This window comes from Macaca fascicularis, chromosome 5 (genome assembly GCF_037993035.2).
Source record: "Macaca fascicularis isolate 582-1 chromosome 5, T2T-MFA8v1.1".
Taxonomy (NCBI): domain Eukaryota; kingdom Metazoa; phylum Chordata; class Mammalia; order Primates; family Cercopithecidae; genus Macaca; species Macaca fascicularis.
The window spans coordinates 50,974,239-50,991,871 of record NC_088379.1 but is presented as its reverse complement, the minus strand read 5'-3'; the positions used below and the strand labels follow the sequence as shown (position 1 = coordinate 50,991,871).

Below are 17,633 nucleotides of genomic sequence, written 5' to 3'. Positions count from 1 at the left end.
CGAGGAGGGCAGATCACGAGGTCAGGAGATTGAGACCATCCTGGCCAACATGGTGAAACCCCATCTCTACTAAAAACACAAAAATTAGCTGGTGATGGTGGTGGTGGTGTGCACCTGTAGCCCCAGCTACTCGGGAGGCTGAGGCAGGAGAATCACTTGAACCCAGGAGGTGGAGGTTGCAGTGAGCTGAGATTGTGCCACTGCACATCAGCCTGGCGACAGAGCAAGACTCCGCCTCAAAAAAAAAAAAAAAAAAAAAGAACACTATTAAACAAACTAACGTGTACATATTCATTACTGGTATCTCAGTAATGAAGCCGAAGAATCTTTGTTTTCTTAGGTAACTATGAGTGGCTCAAAATATGGAAAATATATTTTTATTTTTATTTATTTAATTTTATTTTTTGAGAGGGAGTCTTGCTCTGTCTCCCAGGCTGGAGTGCAGTGGTGCGATCTCGGCTCACTGCAAACTCTGCCTCCTGGGTTCACGCCATTTTCCTGCCTCAGCCTCCTGAGTAGCTGGGACTATAGGTGCCTGCCACCATGCCCGGCTAAGTTTTGTATTTTTAGTAGAGACAGGGTTTCAACATGTTAGCCAGGATGGTCTCAATCTCCTGAACTCGTGATCTGTCCTCCTCAGCCTCCCAAAGTGCTGGGATTACAGGCGTGAGCCACCATGCCAGGCTGGAAAATATATTTTTAAACTACACTATTTTAAAATTTTAAAACAAACCTGCTTTTACACATCTAAGAATTCCTGTCCACTACATTTGATTATAAGGTGCTTTTGTTTTAACTGAATCATAAAAAAAAAAAAAGAATAAAAAATCACTTGGTACCCACAACGTAAAAGCAATATATTATTTATTAATACACTTAAATTCAAGTATACATTTCGTTTTCACTCAAATTAGTCGTACCTGGAACAGTGGGCTAGTCTGGTAAAAATAAACACAGTTCTGTTATAATTTCTGAGACTACCTGCAAGACTGATTAAAAATAAACTCAATGCTTTCTTTAGAAAAAATATAATGGAAGCATTTTGCAGGCAAATAATTTTAAACGCTTTCTCTCCCATGCATAAAAATTCAAAATAAGACAAAAATATATCAGAGATTAGAGATAAATTTTTAAAGAAAAACACAGCTTTCTTACATGAGATGAAATATCTATCTTCCGTGCTATATTATCTACACATCTGAATGTAAATATCTAGTATTCAAAGTCAGTGGCACTTTACAACTGGGTAATTTTAATGCAGAGTACAGCACTGCACCATCTGCAAATACACTTAATTATTAATGTTGACTATTACAGGAGAATATCTATAACCCTAATTCCCTTTCCCCAACTAAAGAGAAGCATTTGGAATTTAAAAACTCCAAGAAATTAAGAATTTAAGTTATTCACATTAAGGAATAAATCAGACACACTGATCTAATTACATTCACTAACAAACTTGCATAAAAATACTTTTTTTTTGAGACAGAGTCTCACTCTGTCACCCAGGCTGGAGTGCAGTGGTGCATTCTCAGCTCACTGCAAGCTCCACCTCCCTCCCGGGTTCACGACATTGTCCTGCCTCAGCCTCCCGAGTAGGGACCTGCCACCACGCCTGGTTAATTTTTTGTATTTTCAGTAGAGATGGGGTTTCACCGTGTTAGCCAGGATGGTCTCAATCTCTTGACCTCGTGATCTACCTGCCCTGGCCTCCCAAAGTGCTGGGATTACAGGCATGAGCCACCGCGCCCGGCCATTTTTCTTTTTTTTAAGTCACTATTTCTCCAATTTGCTTTCTAGAAATGATTTATCCTTATTTATGGACTTCTGAACTAGATATAAGGTCAAAAAATGCACAATTTATTAGGTAATGAGTGCCTTCAATGTGTAAGCTACTATGAAACAAATAGCTCATCAAGACAAAGGGGAAGATTTTATCTCCTTAAACACATTTTTTTCAAAGAACCAAAGTACACATTGATGACTACTATTTCATTAAATGCATATTTTCCTTACCTATTATTCATGAGTGCATTCCCAAATGACCCTCTATTTGATAATACATAGTCTAGCTGTACATAAATGAAAGTACATTTCTCTATGTATCTTACAATTCTGTTTAAATATTCTCAAAATTAGTTCTTTTCTTTTTAAAATCAGACAAGGTCTTGCTCTGTCACCCAGGCTGGAATGCAATGGTGTGATCATAGCTCACTCCAACCATGAACTCTTGGTTCAAGTGATCCTACCTCAGCCTCCCAAATAGGTAGGACTACAGGCATGTGCCATCCTGCTGGGTTAATTTCTTTTTGTTTTTTTAGAGATGGGGTCTCACTATGTTGTCCAGGCTAGTCTTGAATTCCTAGCCTCAAGTGATCCTCCCACCTTGGCCTCCCAAAGTGCTGGGATTACAGGCATAAGCAAACATCATGCCTGGCCTAGTTCAAATTTTTAGTAAGATTTTATCCACATTCTTTATTCTCTTGTTAATAAACTCTAGGAGATCCACTTCTAAGGAGAATGATTTTTGCAATCATCTTGTAATAGACTAAATTTACTGAATTATTTTTATAACTTAGTAAAAAATTATACAAAACATTCCATAGTCAAGATATTGCAAAGAACAATGAAAAAGCCAAAGATGAGATGAGAAGAACTTGTTGATTAATTTTCCAAGATGATATAAAATTAGAAAGCAAGAAAAGTAAATTATAGATTTGTTCATTAGTGGTTAAAAAAAAACACCCAGAAAATTAAAAGGAAAAATTAATGATGTAACTCTGTGTTCAAGGACTCTTCTTATTTACAACAATTATCAACTAACGACACATTTATTGAAAATCATGACTAAGTTTAGTGAAATATCCTTTACTTCAACTCCATGTTCAGTACTAATTCAGAGGCCTATGCCACTGATAGTTGGCCCAAAATTATAGGCCAAAAAAAGACATTAACTTTACATGCAACACAATGAGGATTTCTGAATAAAATCTCTTTTCAGTTTGACATCCTGATAGTCATCTGACCAAATTATGTTAATCTCACATCAACTGTTAGTTTTAAACCATATAATCCAGAAACAAGGTTGGAGAACAAGAGTCTGGAGATGATACTTTTATCAGTATAGGTAAATAGATTCCTATCCTAAACATCTCAAAGAAAACAATTTATTTCAACTTAATTTTGCCACAAGTAGTCAAGAAAATTTTTCTTATTTTAATGTGAGATACACAAATATCACAAATTTGTCCAGTATAATATGAAAAAAAAAAAAAAATAAGTACCTCTCCCAAGAGCTGCTCTTCAGCAGCAGGGCTCTCCTCCCCATCACTCTGTGCTACTTGGTCAGAGTCTTTAAGAGCCTTTGGTACACAAAACAATTACAGGGGAAGGTGAAAAATGTAGCATTAAAAGGCTGTTAGTGAACCAGGAAGACAAAAGACCCAACCAACAACATTCAGAGCTAGTTTAATCATAAAAAGCAACAGTGAGTAAATTTATTTGAGAATCACCATTAGAGGAAAAGTAAAGAACTATTACTGCTAACACTTTCCCATTCTTTTTTTTTGAGACAGTCTTACTCTATCACCCACGCTGGAGGTCAGTGGCACGATCCCAGCTCACTGCAACCTCCGCCTCCCGGTTCAAGCAATTCTCCTGCCTCAGCCTCCCAAGTAGCTGGGATTACAGGCATGTGCTACAACATCCGGCTAATTTTTGTATTTTTAGTAAAGACAGGATTTCACCATGTTGGTCAGGCTGGTCTTGAACTCCTGACCTTGTGATCTGCCCTCCTCGGCCTCCCAAAGTGCTGGGATTACAGGCGTGAGCCACCGCACCCAGCCCACTTTCCCATCAATTTTTTTTCCCCCGGCAAAAAAACAAACAAACAAAAAACAACAACAAAGAAAACTTTAAGTATTTGAGTAGTCATTAATTCTGTTTTTCCTCCTTTACAAAATTCAAATATGTATGTCAAGAGAAAGGAATGTTCCACCAGCTAAGCTCATGCTATTTTTAAAATGAGAATTATTAACTTATTAAAATATCTAGAATAAGCATTTATTTTTATACTATGAACCATAAAACACAAATTTCTTAAATGATATTTCCTTCTTTGTTATGACCTAGCCAAAGTTTTAGAAGGTAGCTATTTTTAAAGGCCTTCTTACCACATCGGCTCCATCCACTTTGTTCAAGGCCAAAGCAATCTGAAATAAAAATAACAGCTCACCTACTACATGGAATTCTATTTCAGAGCATCCAGCAAATGTTCACCTCTTGCTTCTCATTGGCGAAAATCCACAAAAGTTCTTATAGGAATAGTATGTTTAAAAAAACAATAAAAGCTATAACTGGTTCTCCACGGTTCTAGCTTCTTTCACACGGAAGTGATTAGAAATAATCTGACAATCATTCTATTTCCTCATTTTCTGCCATCAGGCATGCAAGTATAACTTTCATATATTAATCTCTTACAAGCCTAAAAAAGTTACAGCCTCAAGAAGTTTAGACTACGAATAAAGTTAAATATAAAACTCTAAAGGAGTGAGCAAAGACACAGCCACTAAGGAGTGGGGTTGTGATGTGATCTTAGTTCTGCTGGACATCAAAAGAGCACTAAACTTCAATATGCACTTACAGTGCACGGTATACCTCTATCACACATGCAACAACCTGCAATGTTACAGAAAACTCTTGTCATTTCCAAAGAATGATGAAAGGCTAATACAAGTATGTATTCAAAACTCTGGCAACCACTGTGGGTAATAATGGAGAATAAAAAAAGAAAAAAGAAAAAATGCTGGCAACCAAACACAAATTAGTATTAAATGTTTATTGGGTGATTTAAGATAATCTGTGTCAAACTTTATTTTTTTAAAGTGTGATTCATAAACAGCATGCCATCTAACTTTCCCGAAAGTTTACCTTCTTTCCTAGATCTTCTTTCCTGTATCCTAGAAGTTCAAGGTATTTTCCACGAGAATCATCCTCAAAGTTCACCTTTTAAAAAAAAGACATATTCTTAAAAGAAAGACCTACATTTAAAGGCCAACTTTTTATAAGAATGAATCAAATTCCAAAGAGAATTATTAAAATTATCTGAAGTCTACATTCTAAAGATTCATTGTTAGAACGAATCTAAAGAATAGTGGGTTTTTTGGTTTTTTTGTTTGGAGACCTAGCCTCAGGAGGTCCTGAGAACATGTGCCCAGAATCATTTTTTTAAAATAAGTGATTTTTTTAATAGTAAATATACTAGTAATTAATTATCCTGGTTGAATAAAGTTTACTTTTGAACAGTAAGTTTTTTAAATACAAACTTATGTTCAAAGGTTAAATTGATACAAAACTCAAACTATGTGGAATATTCTATGTCCTAAAATTCTTTCCCAAAATTATTACAAAATATAAATTATTTAATTTTAGACTTTACCCTACCGTATTCAAGACTGCTTTACTTGAAAAATCAGTACTGTATAAAGAAATAGACATTCCAGTGCAGGCAAAATGACCAACAAGGAAATTCTATTTGTTACTCTATCCTAATTCCTCTTAAAGTAAAAGGAAAAATGCCTCCAACCTCTCTCCTCTATTCCTCTTCCTTTTTCCATTTTCCTTAACTAGATCTAATATAGATATTAAATATTCTATGTTTTCATTATAGTAAACTCTATGTACTAATCTTCAAAATAGGTATGCTGACTATGTCTCTCTCCTCTAAACAGATCTATTTTTGTTTTCTTATTAAAAATGTATTTCGTATTACACTTTTCAAAGTAGAGAAGGAAAAACTCTGGACACAGGTTGTATGCTCTTTATAAGGCTTCTTAATTTCATGATGAATTGCTGAAATCACACTTTTTCAATTCTTTAAAAGGAAGACAGATTTAGAATATAATGGAACAGTTAAATTTGCAGATAATGAAATAATACAGCCTTAAATAGCAACTTTACCTTCAAAAAGGACCACACATTTTTCTCAAATTCAGTCTGAGAAGCATCAATTTTTTTTTGGCAATAATTGATAAATCCTTGTGACTGCACAGCCTGCTGAAGTTGGTCTGACCGGCTGAGGAACTCCTTTTCTGTTACAACCTGACTAATGAACACATGGTGCTGCTGCTGCTGCTGCTCAGCTCCCTGATGAGAAGGCATTCTAACATTCTCAAATGTAACCAGTTTGCCTCCAAACTATAAAAGAGAGAATGAACAAACTCAGTGTTAACCCGAGGATATGGCCAAAAACAGTGCTTATAAAGTGGCCTAAACAGATAATCTGGATGAAATTAGTTGATACCACCTCTCATGCGCCACAGTCTGACATCACTTCAATTTCTGTTCTAGATGAAATGTACTTTTTTTTTTTTTGAGACAGAGTTTCACTCTTAGTCACCTAGGCTGGAGTGCAAAGGCGGGATGTTGGCTCACTACAACCTCTGCCTCCTGGGTTCAAGTGATTCTCCTGCCTCAGCCTCCTGAGTAGCTGGGATTACAGGTGCCAGCCACACGCCTGGCTAATTTTTGTATTTTTAGTAGACAGGGTTTCACCATGTTGGCCAGGCTGGTCTTGAACTCCAAACCTCAAGTGATCCACCCAGATACAGAAGACCAGATAGGATGATGAGAAGATTAAGCAGATCCAAAGAACAGACTTATGAGTGACATAAAACATATTCAAAGGTCTATTTTAGGAAGATTAATCTTGGAATATGTAGTAAAGATTAGAGAGGAAAAAGACAAGCAACAAATATGCAATCAAGCTATTAGAAGTCTGGTGTGAAAGAATTAGGCAAAGTGTCAGCAATGTAAAAGGAAGAAAGAAACAAACAAAAAGTGCTAGAGAGGATGTGGAGAAACTAGAACCCTTGTGCACTATTAGTGAGAATGTAAAATGGTAACGGTATAGAGGTTCTTCAAAAACTTAAAAATAGAACCATCGTACGATCCAGCAATCCCACTTCTGGGTATATGTCTCAAAAAACTGAAAACAGGATCCCAAAACGATAATTACAAACCCATGTTCACCACAGCATTTATTCACAATAGCCAAAAGATGGAAGCAACCAAAATGACCATCAAATGAAAGGATAAAAAAAATGTGGTATATATATACAATGCAATATTATTTGGCCTGTAAAAAGAAGTAAATTCTGTCATGCTACAACACAAATAAACCTTGAGGACATTAAGCTAAGTAAAATAAGCCAGCCACAAAAAGACAAGTACTGCATGATTCCATTTATATGAGTAATTTAAAGTAGTAAAACTCCTAGCAACAAAGTAGAATGTGGTTACCAGGGATTCAAGGGAAAGAGGAAATGGGGAGCTGCTGTTCAAGGGCACAGAGTTTCAGTTTTGCAAGATGAAAAAGTTCTAGAGATCTGTTGCACAACAACATGTATATAGTTAACACTACTGTAGTATATATTTAAAAATGGTTGTAGTGTATATTTAAAATGGTTAAGATAGTAAATTTTATATTACGTATTTTTTACAATAAAAAAAGCTGACAATTAAAAAAGAAAGCTAAAAGGATGAAGAGGAGGGAGGACACTCCCTGTGAAAATAAAAGAAAAGAAAAGAGAAGAGAAGAGAAAAGAAAAGAAAAAAAGAAGGGAGGGAGGGAGCGAGGGAAAGAGCTAGAGAGACAGAGAGAGAGAGAGAGAGAGAGAGAGAAGGAAGACACATTTAAAAAAAAGGGAGGAGGGCCTGGTACAGTGACTCATGCCTGTAATCCCAGCACTTTGGGAGGCCGAGGCAGGTGGATCACCTGAGGTCAGGAGTTCGAGACCAGCCCCAGTCAACATGGTAAAACCGCATCTCTACTAAAAATACAAAAATTAGCCAGGTGTGGTGGCGTGCACCTGTAATTCCAGCTACTCAGGAGGCTGAGGCAGGAGAACTGCTTGAACCCAGGAGGCGGAGGTTGCAGTGAGCCGAGATTGCGCTAGTGCACTCCACCCTGGGCAACAGAGCAAGACTCTGTCTAAAATAAAAAAATATTTAAAAAAAAAAAAGTGGGGGGAGGAACATAGAGTGTTGGCTACACAACAACAATGTAAATGTACTTAATGCCATTGAACTGTACATTTGAAAATGGATAAAATGATAAATTTTATGTATATTTTACCATGTTTTTAAAAAAGGGAAAAAAAAGAGTAGGTTCCAGTTTTTCAGAGAAATCATTTTGAATGATGCAATACCCACAAATACATCTCAAATCCCAACTTAAACCCCGACTTCTTCCATCAGAGTGATCCTGTAATAACACTTTGGTATAAAAAGTCCTTTGTGACTATGGACCATAAAAACAAAATCCACCTACTGAAAAAGAAGCACCAACAGGCCTTCGAATCCACTTGGGCGGCTTCTTCAGAGGCAACACTATACTATGCTGAGCAGTCTGCTGTGGAATTTGTAATGGAGGAAGGGGCTGTCCTGTGCCGAAGGGATCAAGATTCCCAAAAGATGATGAAAGCTAAAAAAGATTAATAACATGAGAATCTGACCATACACAAACTATCTTTCATTTTTTTCCAGTCATATCCAAAAAAATTTTTGATCACAATTGTCCAATTAACCAGCAATGTTAATCAGTGAAGTCATTTCAAAATATTACACAACATGTACTTTTTTCAGGCATTATAATAGAAAACTTTAACACTTCCTATTACCTTGTCAACTTGTTTCTGTCTTAAACCGTCTGTGCTTCCTCCCATGATAGAATAAACACTGATACGCCCATCAAACGAAGCAGCTGATAAGACAGCAGGATTTCGGGGACACCACTGAATATCGAAGCACCACTGTGTGTTGGTGGGAAGTTCATATAACACCTGGGCCAACAAAAAACAAACAACAACACTCAGAAAATGGTGGTGTGGGGAAAAGAAAGAGAGATCAGACTGTTACTGTGTCTATATAGAAAGAAGTAGACATGAGACTCCATTTTGTTCTGTATTTGAGATGCTGTTAATCTGTGACCCTACTCCCAACCTTGTCCTTGCAAGAGACATGTGCTGTAGTGACTCAATAAATACTGAGGGAACTCAGAGACCGGTGCCGGCGTGGGTCCTCTGTATGCTGAGTGCCGGTCCCCTGGGCCCACTTTTTCTTTCTCTATGCTTTGTCACTTTGTCTCATTTCTTTTCTCAAGTCTCTCATTCCACCTCACAAGAAACGCCCACAGGTGTGGAGCACCAGGCCACCCCTTCATCTGGTGCCCAACGTGGGTGCTTTTCTCTAAGGTGAAGGTACGCTCGAGCGTGGTCATTGAGGACAAGTCGACAAGAGACTCCCGAGTATGTCTACAGTCAGCCTTGCGGTAAGCTTGTGCGCTCGGAAGAACCTAGGGTAACAATGGGGCAAACTAAAAGTAAATATGCCTCTTATCACAGCTTTATTAAAATTCTCTTAAAAAGAGGGGGAATTAAAGTCTCTACCAAAAATCTAATTACGCTATTCCAAACAATAGAACAGTTTTGCCCATGGTTTCTGGAACAGGGAACTTTAGATCTAAAAGACTGGGAAAAAATTGGCAAAGAATTAAAACAAGCAAGCAGGGAAGGTAAAATTATCCCACTCACAGTATAGAATGATTGGGTCATTATTAAAGTAGCTTTAGAACCATTTCAAACAGAAGAAGATAGCGTTTCAGTTTCTTATGTCCCTGAAAGCTGTGCAGTAGATTGTCAAAGAGGCAGGGATAGAATCCCGGAAAGGAACAGAAAGTTCCGGTAATGGCTCGGTCAATGCAAAATGTTGACGATAATCAATTACAGGAGGTGATATATCCTGAAATGTTAAAGTTAGAAGAAAAAGGTCCAGAACTAGCAGAGCCATCAGAGTCTAAACCACAGTGGCCAACTCCTCTTACAGCAGCTCAGATGCCTGTAACTTTACAACCTCAAATGCAGGTTAAACAAGTACAAACTCCAAAAGAAGATCAAATAGAAAAAGATAGAGTCTCTGTCATGGCAATGCCAATCCAAATACAGTGTCCACAATATCAGCCGATAGAAAGTAAGACCCAGACGCCAGTAGCCTATCAATACTGGCCGCCAGCCAAACTTCAGTATCTGCTGCCCCCAGAAAATCCGTACAGACAGCCAGGAATGTTTCCAGCGCCACAGGGCAGGGCGCTATAGCCTCAGCCGCCCACCATGAAACTTAATCCTACAGCACCACCTAGTGGACAGGGTAGTGCATTACATAAAATTATTGATGAGGCAAGAAAACAAGGAGATATTGAAGTGTGGCAATTCCCAGTAATATTAGAATCAAGACCATCTGGAGCAGGGGCCCAAGAGGGAGAGCCTCTCGTAGCTGAAGCCAGATATGAGTCCTTTTCTATAAAAATGCTAAAAGGAATGAAAGAGGGAGTAAAACAGTATGGACCCAACTCTCCTTACGTGAGAACATTATTAGATTCCATTGCTCATGGACATAGACTCATTCCTTATGATTGGGAGATTCTGGCAAAATCATCACTCTCACCCTCTCATTTTTTACAATTTAAGAGTTGGTGGATTGATGGGGCACAAGAACAGGTCCGAAGACATAGGACTGCCAATCTTCCAATTAACATAGAGGTAGATCAACTATTAGGAACAGGTCAAAATTGGAGCACTGCTAGTCAACAAGTAATAATGCAAAATGAGGCCATTGAGCAAATTAGGGCTATCTGCCTTAGGGCCTGGGAGAAAATCCAAGACCCAGAAACCGCCTGCCCCTCCTTCAATACAATAAGACAAGGCTCTAAAGAGCCTTACCCTGATTTTGTAGCAAGGCTTCAAGATGCTGCTCAAAACTCAGTATCAATCGGCTCAAAGGGCAGAGTTGGTTGCAGTCATTAAGTGTTACAAGATTTTAATCAACCTGTTAATATTGTATCAGATTCTGCATATGTAGTACAGGCTACAAGGGATGCTGAGACAGCTCTAATTAAATACAGCATGGATGATCAGTTAAACCAGCTGTTCAATTTATTACAACAAACTGTAAGAAAAAGGAATTTCCTATTTTATATTACTCATATTCGAGCATACACTAATTTACCAGGACCTTTAACTAAAGCAAATGAACAAGTTGACTTACTGGTATCCTCTGCATTCATAAAAGCACAAGAACTTCATGGTTTGACTCATGTAAATGCAGCAGGGTTAAAAAACAAATTTGATATCACACGGAAACAGGCAAAAGATATTGTACAACAACCCAGTGTAAAGTACTATACCTGCCCACTCAAGAGGCAGGAGTTAATCCCAGAGGTCTGTGCCCTAATGCATTATGGCAAATGGATGTTACACATGTACCTTATTTGGAAAATTATCATATGTTCATGTAACAGTTGATACTTATTCACATTTCATATGGGCAACCTGCCAGACAGGAGAAAGTACTTCCCATGTTAAAAAAACATTCATTATCTTGTTTTGCTGTAATGGGAGTTCCAAAAAAAATTAAAACTGACAATGGACCAGGATATTGTAGTAAAGCTGTCCAAAAATTCTTAAATCAGTGGAAAATTACACACACAACAGGAATTCCTTCTAATTCCCAAGGGCAGGCCATAGTTGAAAGAACTAATAGAACACTCAAAACTCAGTTAATTAAACAAAAAGAAGGGGGAGACAGTAAGGAGTGTACCACTCCTCAGATGCAACTTAATCTAGCACTCTATACTTTAAATTTTTTAAACATTTATAGAAATCAGACTACTACTTCTGCTGAACAACATCTTACTGGCAAAAAGAACAGCCCACATGAAGGAAAACTGATTTGGTGGAAAGATAACAAAAATAAGACATGGGAAATAGGGAAGGTGATAACCTAGGGAAGAGGTTTTGCTTGTGTTTCACCAGGAGAAAATCAGCTTCCTGTTTGGAAACCCACTAAACATTTGAAGTTCTACAATGAACCCATCGGAGATGGAAAGAAAAGCGCCTCCACGGAGACGGAAACACCGCAATCGAGCACCATTCACTCGCAAGATGAACCAGGTGGTGATATCAGAAGAAAAGATGTGCAGGAAGTCAGGGACCCTGAACGAAGGGACCAGCTGAAGCCACGGCAGAAAAACATAAAATGTGAAGATTTCAAGGACACTTATTAGTTCCCCAAATTAATGCTTTTATAATTTCCTATGTCTGTCTTTAATCTCTTAATCCCATCATCTTCTTTGTAAACTGAGGAGGATGTATGTCACCTCAGGACCCTGTGATGATTGTGTAAACTGCAAAAATTGTTTGTAGAGCATGTGTGTTTGAACAATAGGAAATCTGGGCATCTTGAAAAAAGAACAGGATAACAGCGATGTTCAGAGAACAAGGGAGGTAACCTTGAACTGGCCGCCGGTGAGCCGGATGGAACAGAGCCATATTTCTCCTCTTTTTAAAAGCAAATAGGAGAAATATCGCTGAATTCTTTTTCTCAGCAAGGAACATCCCTGAGAAAAAGAGTGCGCTCTGAGGGTAGACCTATAAACGACCCCCTCAAGGCGTGCTGTCTTTTAAGGTCAAAGCCCAAGGGATGAAATAAGCCCTAGTCTCCTGTAGCACTCCCAGGCTTATTAGGATGAGAAAATTCCCACCTAATAAAGTTTGGTCAGACAGGTTGTCTGCTCTCAAACCCTGTTTCCTGGTAAGATGTTATCAATGACAATGCAATTTTAATTTTAATTTTAACGCCATCCTGTGGTCAGTGATCTCATCCTGCCTCCACTTGCTTTGTGATATTTTATGACTTTGTGAAGTATGTGATCTCTTGTGTTGGTACCAGAAACTGAGGCAACTGCAGGAGGTGCTGATGGCCTTGCAAATCTTAACCCTGTCACTTCGGTTAAAACCATCTGAAGTATGACTATTGTAAATTTCGTATGAATCCTTGTATGCCTGTTCTGTTTGCTGTTAGTCTGCCGGTATACCCAACAGTTCCAAAGAGACAGCGACCATCGAGAACGAGCCATGATGACAATGGTGGTTTTGTTGAAAAGAAAAGGGGGAAATGTGGGGAAAAGAAAGAGATCAGACTGTTACTGTGTCTATATAGAAAGAAGTAGACATAAGAGACTCCATTTTGTTCAGTATTTGAGATGCTGTTAATCTGTGACCCTACCCCCAACCTTGTCCTTGCAAGAGACACGTGCTGTGGTGACTTAAGGTTTAACGGATTTTGGGCTGTGCAGGGTGTGCTTTGTTAAACAAGTGCCTGAAGGCAGTATGCTTGTGAAAAGTCATCACCATTCTCTTAATCTCAAGTACCCAGGGACACGTACACTGCCAAAGGTCGCAGGGACCTCTGCCTAGGAAAGCTAGGTATTGTCCAAGGTTTCTCCCCCTGTGATAGTCTGAAATATGGCCTCGTGGGAAGGGAAAGACCTGATCGTCCCCCAGACTGACACCCGTGAAGGGTCTGTGCGGAGGAGGACTAGTATAAGAGGAAAGAAGGCCTCTCGGCAGTTGAGACAGAGAAAAGCATCCATCTCCTGCCCGTCCCTGGGCAATGGAACATCTCAGTGTAAAACCCGATTGTGTGTTCTGTTTACTGAGAAAGGAGTAAACAGAAAAGGGGGGAAAGTGGGCCGTGCTAGCGGCAATGCTGCTCTTTATGCACTAAAAAAGTTTATGGAGATGTTTGCATATGCATATCAAGGCACAGCACTTTTCCTTAAACTTATTCATGTCACAGAGATCTTTATTCATATGTCTTACTGCTGACCTTCTCTCTACCATGATCCTATTATCCTGTCACTTCCCTTTTTCTAAGATGGTAAAGATAATGATTAATAAATACTGAGGGAACTCAGAGACCGGTGCCTGCATGGGTCCTCTGTATGCTGAGTGCCGGTCCCCTGGGCCCACTTTTTCTTTCTCTATACTTTGTCTCTGTGTCTCATTTCTTTTCTCAAGTCTCTCGTTCCACCTAACGGGAAATGCCCACAGGTGTGGAGGGGCAGGCCACCCCTTCAGTATGGCCACTTCGTAACCAAAACACCTGAATGAACGTGGTCAACAAGTATAGCTAAATTGAACAATTTTTTGTAGAAAGTATCTGTAGCCAGGAAAAAGAATACTAAGATTTTTTAAAGTACAAGAATGATTCATTATGATGACCTATTCTGATTAACAGGAATGTGACTTAAAATTTCAATCGGATTTGAATAAACACATTTTAAAAACTGAGGTTCTTGTGTTCAAAATAGTGGATGCATTTGAAAAACCAGCACACTCTATTAGAGTCACCTTTTTTATTTTTTGCAACAGGGTCTCGCTCTGTTGCCCAGGCTGGAGGGCAGTGGCAGCGACCTCAGCTCACTGCAACCTCCACCTCCTGGGCTCAAGCAATTCTCCTGCCTCAGCCTCCCAAGTAGCTGGGATTACAGGCACCTGCCATCATGCCCGGCCAACTTTTTTATTTTTAACAGACACGGGGTTTCACCACGTTGGCCAGGCTTGTCTTGAACTGCTGACCTCAAGTGATCCGCCCACCTTGGTCTCCCAAAGTGCTGGGATTACAGGCACGAGCCACCGCACCCGACCTAGAGCCAACTTTTTAAACTCTAAAAGATTAGTGATGTCCTGTCCAATTGTTTTTGTCTGGTAAGACCCAAACAACAACCATATTTAGGTTACTTGAGGATCAAATTTTAAAATCAATCTTGAGAAGGAAGAATTCACTAAGAAATTTGACTTTTAATCACGAGAGAAAACATGTACTGTACACACCCTTCCTATCACTGCAGAATCCTAACAGAATTCGGCATTATCAGCTTCCTTTAGAAAGAAAATGACAGAGAAAGAACTATAGAAAATGACCTATATGAGGCCGGGCGTGGTGGTTCACGCCTATAATCCTAGCACTTTGGGAGGCTGAGGTGGGCAGACCGCTTGAGCCCAGGAGTTCAAGACCAGCATGGGGAACATGGCGAAACCCCATCTCTACAAAAACATACACAAAATTGGCCAGGCATGGTGGTGCATGCCTGTAGTCCCTGCCATCTGGGAGGCTGTGGGAGGACTGACTGAGCCTGGGAGGTCAAGGTTTCAGTGAGCTGTCATGGTGCCACTGCATTGGGAAACAGAGCAAGACTCTGACAAAAAAATAGTAATAGTAATAAAAAAATAAATAAATAGAAAATGGCTTATACGAAAGCTTTACAATGTAATGCCTGTTGTGAACTCAAAGTTAGTAAGGTGGTTAACTGCTATTCATAGAAGCAACACCTTAGGACTTTATGATAAGTCAAATGAACTTAACTCTGGTTTCATGTGACTTTTTTTTTTTTCCTTTTTCTTATTTTTGAGACAGGGTCTCACACTGATGACTAGGCTGGAGTGCAGTGGCACAATCACAGCTCACTGGAGTCCTGACCTCCTGGGCTCAAGCGATCCTCCCACCTCAGCCTCCCGAGTGGCTGGGACTATAGAACACGCCACCACAGCCAGCTAATTTTTGTATTTGTTATGGAGATGGGGTTTCACCAGCCAGCCTTGGCCTCCCAAAGTGCTGAGATTACAGGTGTGAGCCACCACACCTGGCCCATGTGACATTTAAAATGTTTAATTTTATTAAAAAATAGAATTAATTGAAAAGGTATTTAGCCTGCTCGTGTCTTTGGTATTTATTTTGTTTGGTAAGATATGCGGTTTGATAAAACTTAGATCATTTATCTATTCCTTATTTGTATTTGAACAAAATCCAATTTTTTAGTTGTAGCATGTACTAAAAGTTTCTTCCTTCAAAGTCCAAGCACACACAACTAATCATAGGCAAAAATTCATCTAATTAAATTATATAATAGAGAAAATGATGACAGAATAGTAAGTTCCATGAATTTTGAATTTACTTGGCAAGGCACAGTGTAAAATTAAGATTTTTGTTATTCATCCTACAAATGATATGCAGTAAAATTTATTAATTTTTTTCTCGTCTCCCCTAATGTTAATGATTCTATATTTTATATTGTTACATCCACGACTCTTAAACCAGAAACCAAATAACTAAAGGGCTTGTTTTAATTTTAACAATATAGATGAAAACTTATCAAAGACACTATTTTTATTAGCATTCTATCAAACTACATAAGCACTAGCAATAATCTACCTTCACATAAAAAAGGTAAAAATATAAAAGCTATAATTTATATTCTTGCTTTATCATTCAGAAGAGAGATTGGAAAACTATATCTACCAATTTCCAGAAGTGAAACATGATCCTCAGGAATGGTAAAGCAGACAGAAGATGTAAACCTTGAACAATCCTACATCGAAGATACTGATTCCCATAAACCACATGTGAAATAAATCAAAGTATTTCTGAGTCTAGGTAATAAATACATTATTGGAAATGAGAAGGGGATGATTACTAGTTTAAAATATACTATTTCAATTACTGATTTTTCTGGTTAAAAAGCTGAGCTTAGATTATGTTCCTGATAAAATTGCAGCCAAATAAACACTGCACACACACCTCCACATACTTTTCACATAGTAATCCACTAAAGAATCCACATAGAAAATTTCTTATGTAGCCAGAAGTAACATACTACAAGGGCTACAAGGTTGAGAAACATTTCCTCCCCATACCTCTCCTGTGTTTGGATTGGAGCAGAGAATCTTAGCATCTTTTCCACAGCTCAGTAACAATTCAGGATCCGCCATGCTCCAAGCAATTGCCAAAATCCCCCTATAAAAAACATAAGGAACAAGGAAATTAATTAATCTTAAGAAAACCAAATCTCAATTATTTCTGCCTAGGCTTTGAGATTCACACATTGTTAACAGAAATACAATTAAATGCAAGAGTTTCAACGCCGGGCGCGTTGGCTCACACCTGTAATCCCAGCTACTCAGGAGACTGAGGCAGGAGAATCACTTGAACCTGGGAGGTGGAGGTTGCAGTGAGCTGAGATCGTGCCAGTGCACTTCAGCCTGGGCAACAGAGTGAGTGAGACTCCATCTCAAAAATAAGATAAAATAAAAAAAAGAAAAACAAACCAAAAAAGAAAGAAAAATAAAATAAATGCAATATTTTCAGAGGCAACTTAGTAACGTATATGCTATCTGATCATTACAAAGTCATAGATGTTCAATATAGTGCAGTGTATGATAGCAAAAAAGTGAAAACAAATGCCCAACAGACTATTTCACAATAAATTACAGACCACCTTCCAATGAGAAAATATGTAGATAAAAATTATTCTGTACACTTTGGGAGGCCAAGGCAGGAGGATTGTTTGGGGCCAGGAGTTCAAGACCAACCTGGGCAATATAACGACACTCTGTCTCTACCAAAAAATTTGAAAATTAGCCAGTTATGGTGGCGTGTGCCTGTAGTTCCAGGCATACTCATGAAGCTGAGGCAGGAGGATTACTTGAGCCCAGAGGCTCACAGCTACAGTGAGCTATGGTGGCTCTATCCTGGGCAAATCAGCAAGATCCCATCTAAAAAATATACTTATCATTTTGTGGAAATCAACTTCTTACCATTATACAGTATTCATGATTAATGAAAAAAGTTATCTAACTATATGCACAAATTATCCCAATTGTATAAAAATTATATTGGGATTATACATGCATACACACACACACACACACACACACGTACGTAACTTAGATAGGTACAGT

General features: G+C 38.5%; 1 protein-coding gene across 50 annotated transcripts in view; it reads right to left on the bottom strand.

Annotated features, from left to right (window-relative positions):
- SEC31A (SEC31 homolog A, COPII coat complex component) overlaps positions 1-17,633 on the bottom strand; it is an 81,483-nt gene that overhangs the window by 41,877 nt on the left and 21,973 nt on the right. For 19 of the 50 annotated variants that reach the window (XM_074039785.1, XM_074039787.1, XM_074039790.1 and 16 more), the window contains exons 8-14: positions 16,590-16,689; positions 8,679-8,840; positions 8,330-8,482; positions 5,959-6,195; positions 4,930-5,004; positions 4,173-4,211; positions 3,285-3,362 (exon numbers count right to left, since the gene is read on the bottom strand). In XM_074039785.1, the coding sequence (XP_073895886.1) occupies positions 3,285-3,362; positions 4,173-4,211; positions 4,930-5,004; positions 5,959-6,195; positions 8,330-8,482; positions 8,679-8,840; positions 16,590-16,689 (844 nt within the window). The remainder of the gene's footprint in view (positions 1-3,284; positions 3,363-4,172; positions 4,212-4,929; positions 5,005-5,958; positions 6,196-8,329; positions 8,483-8,678; positions 8,841-16,589; positions 16,690-17,633) is intronic. The other 31 variants (XM_074039797.1, XM_074039799.1, XM_074039803.1 and 28 more) reach the window with 2 other exon arrangements.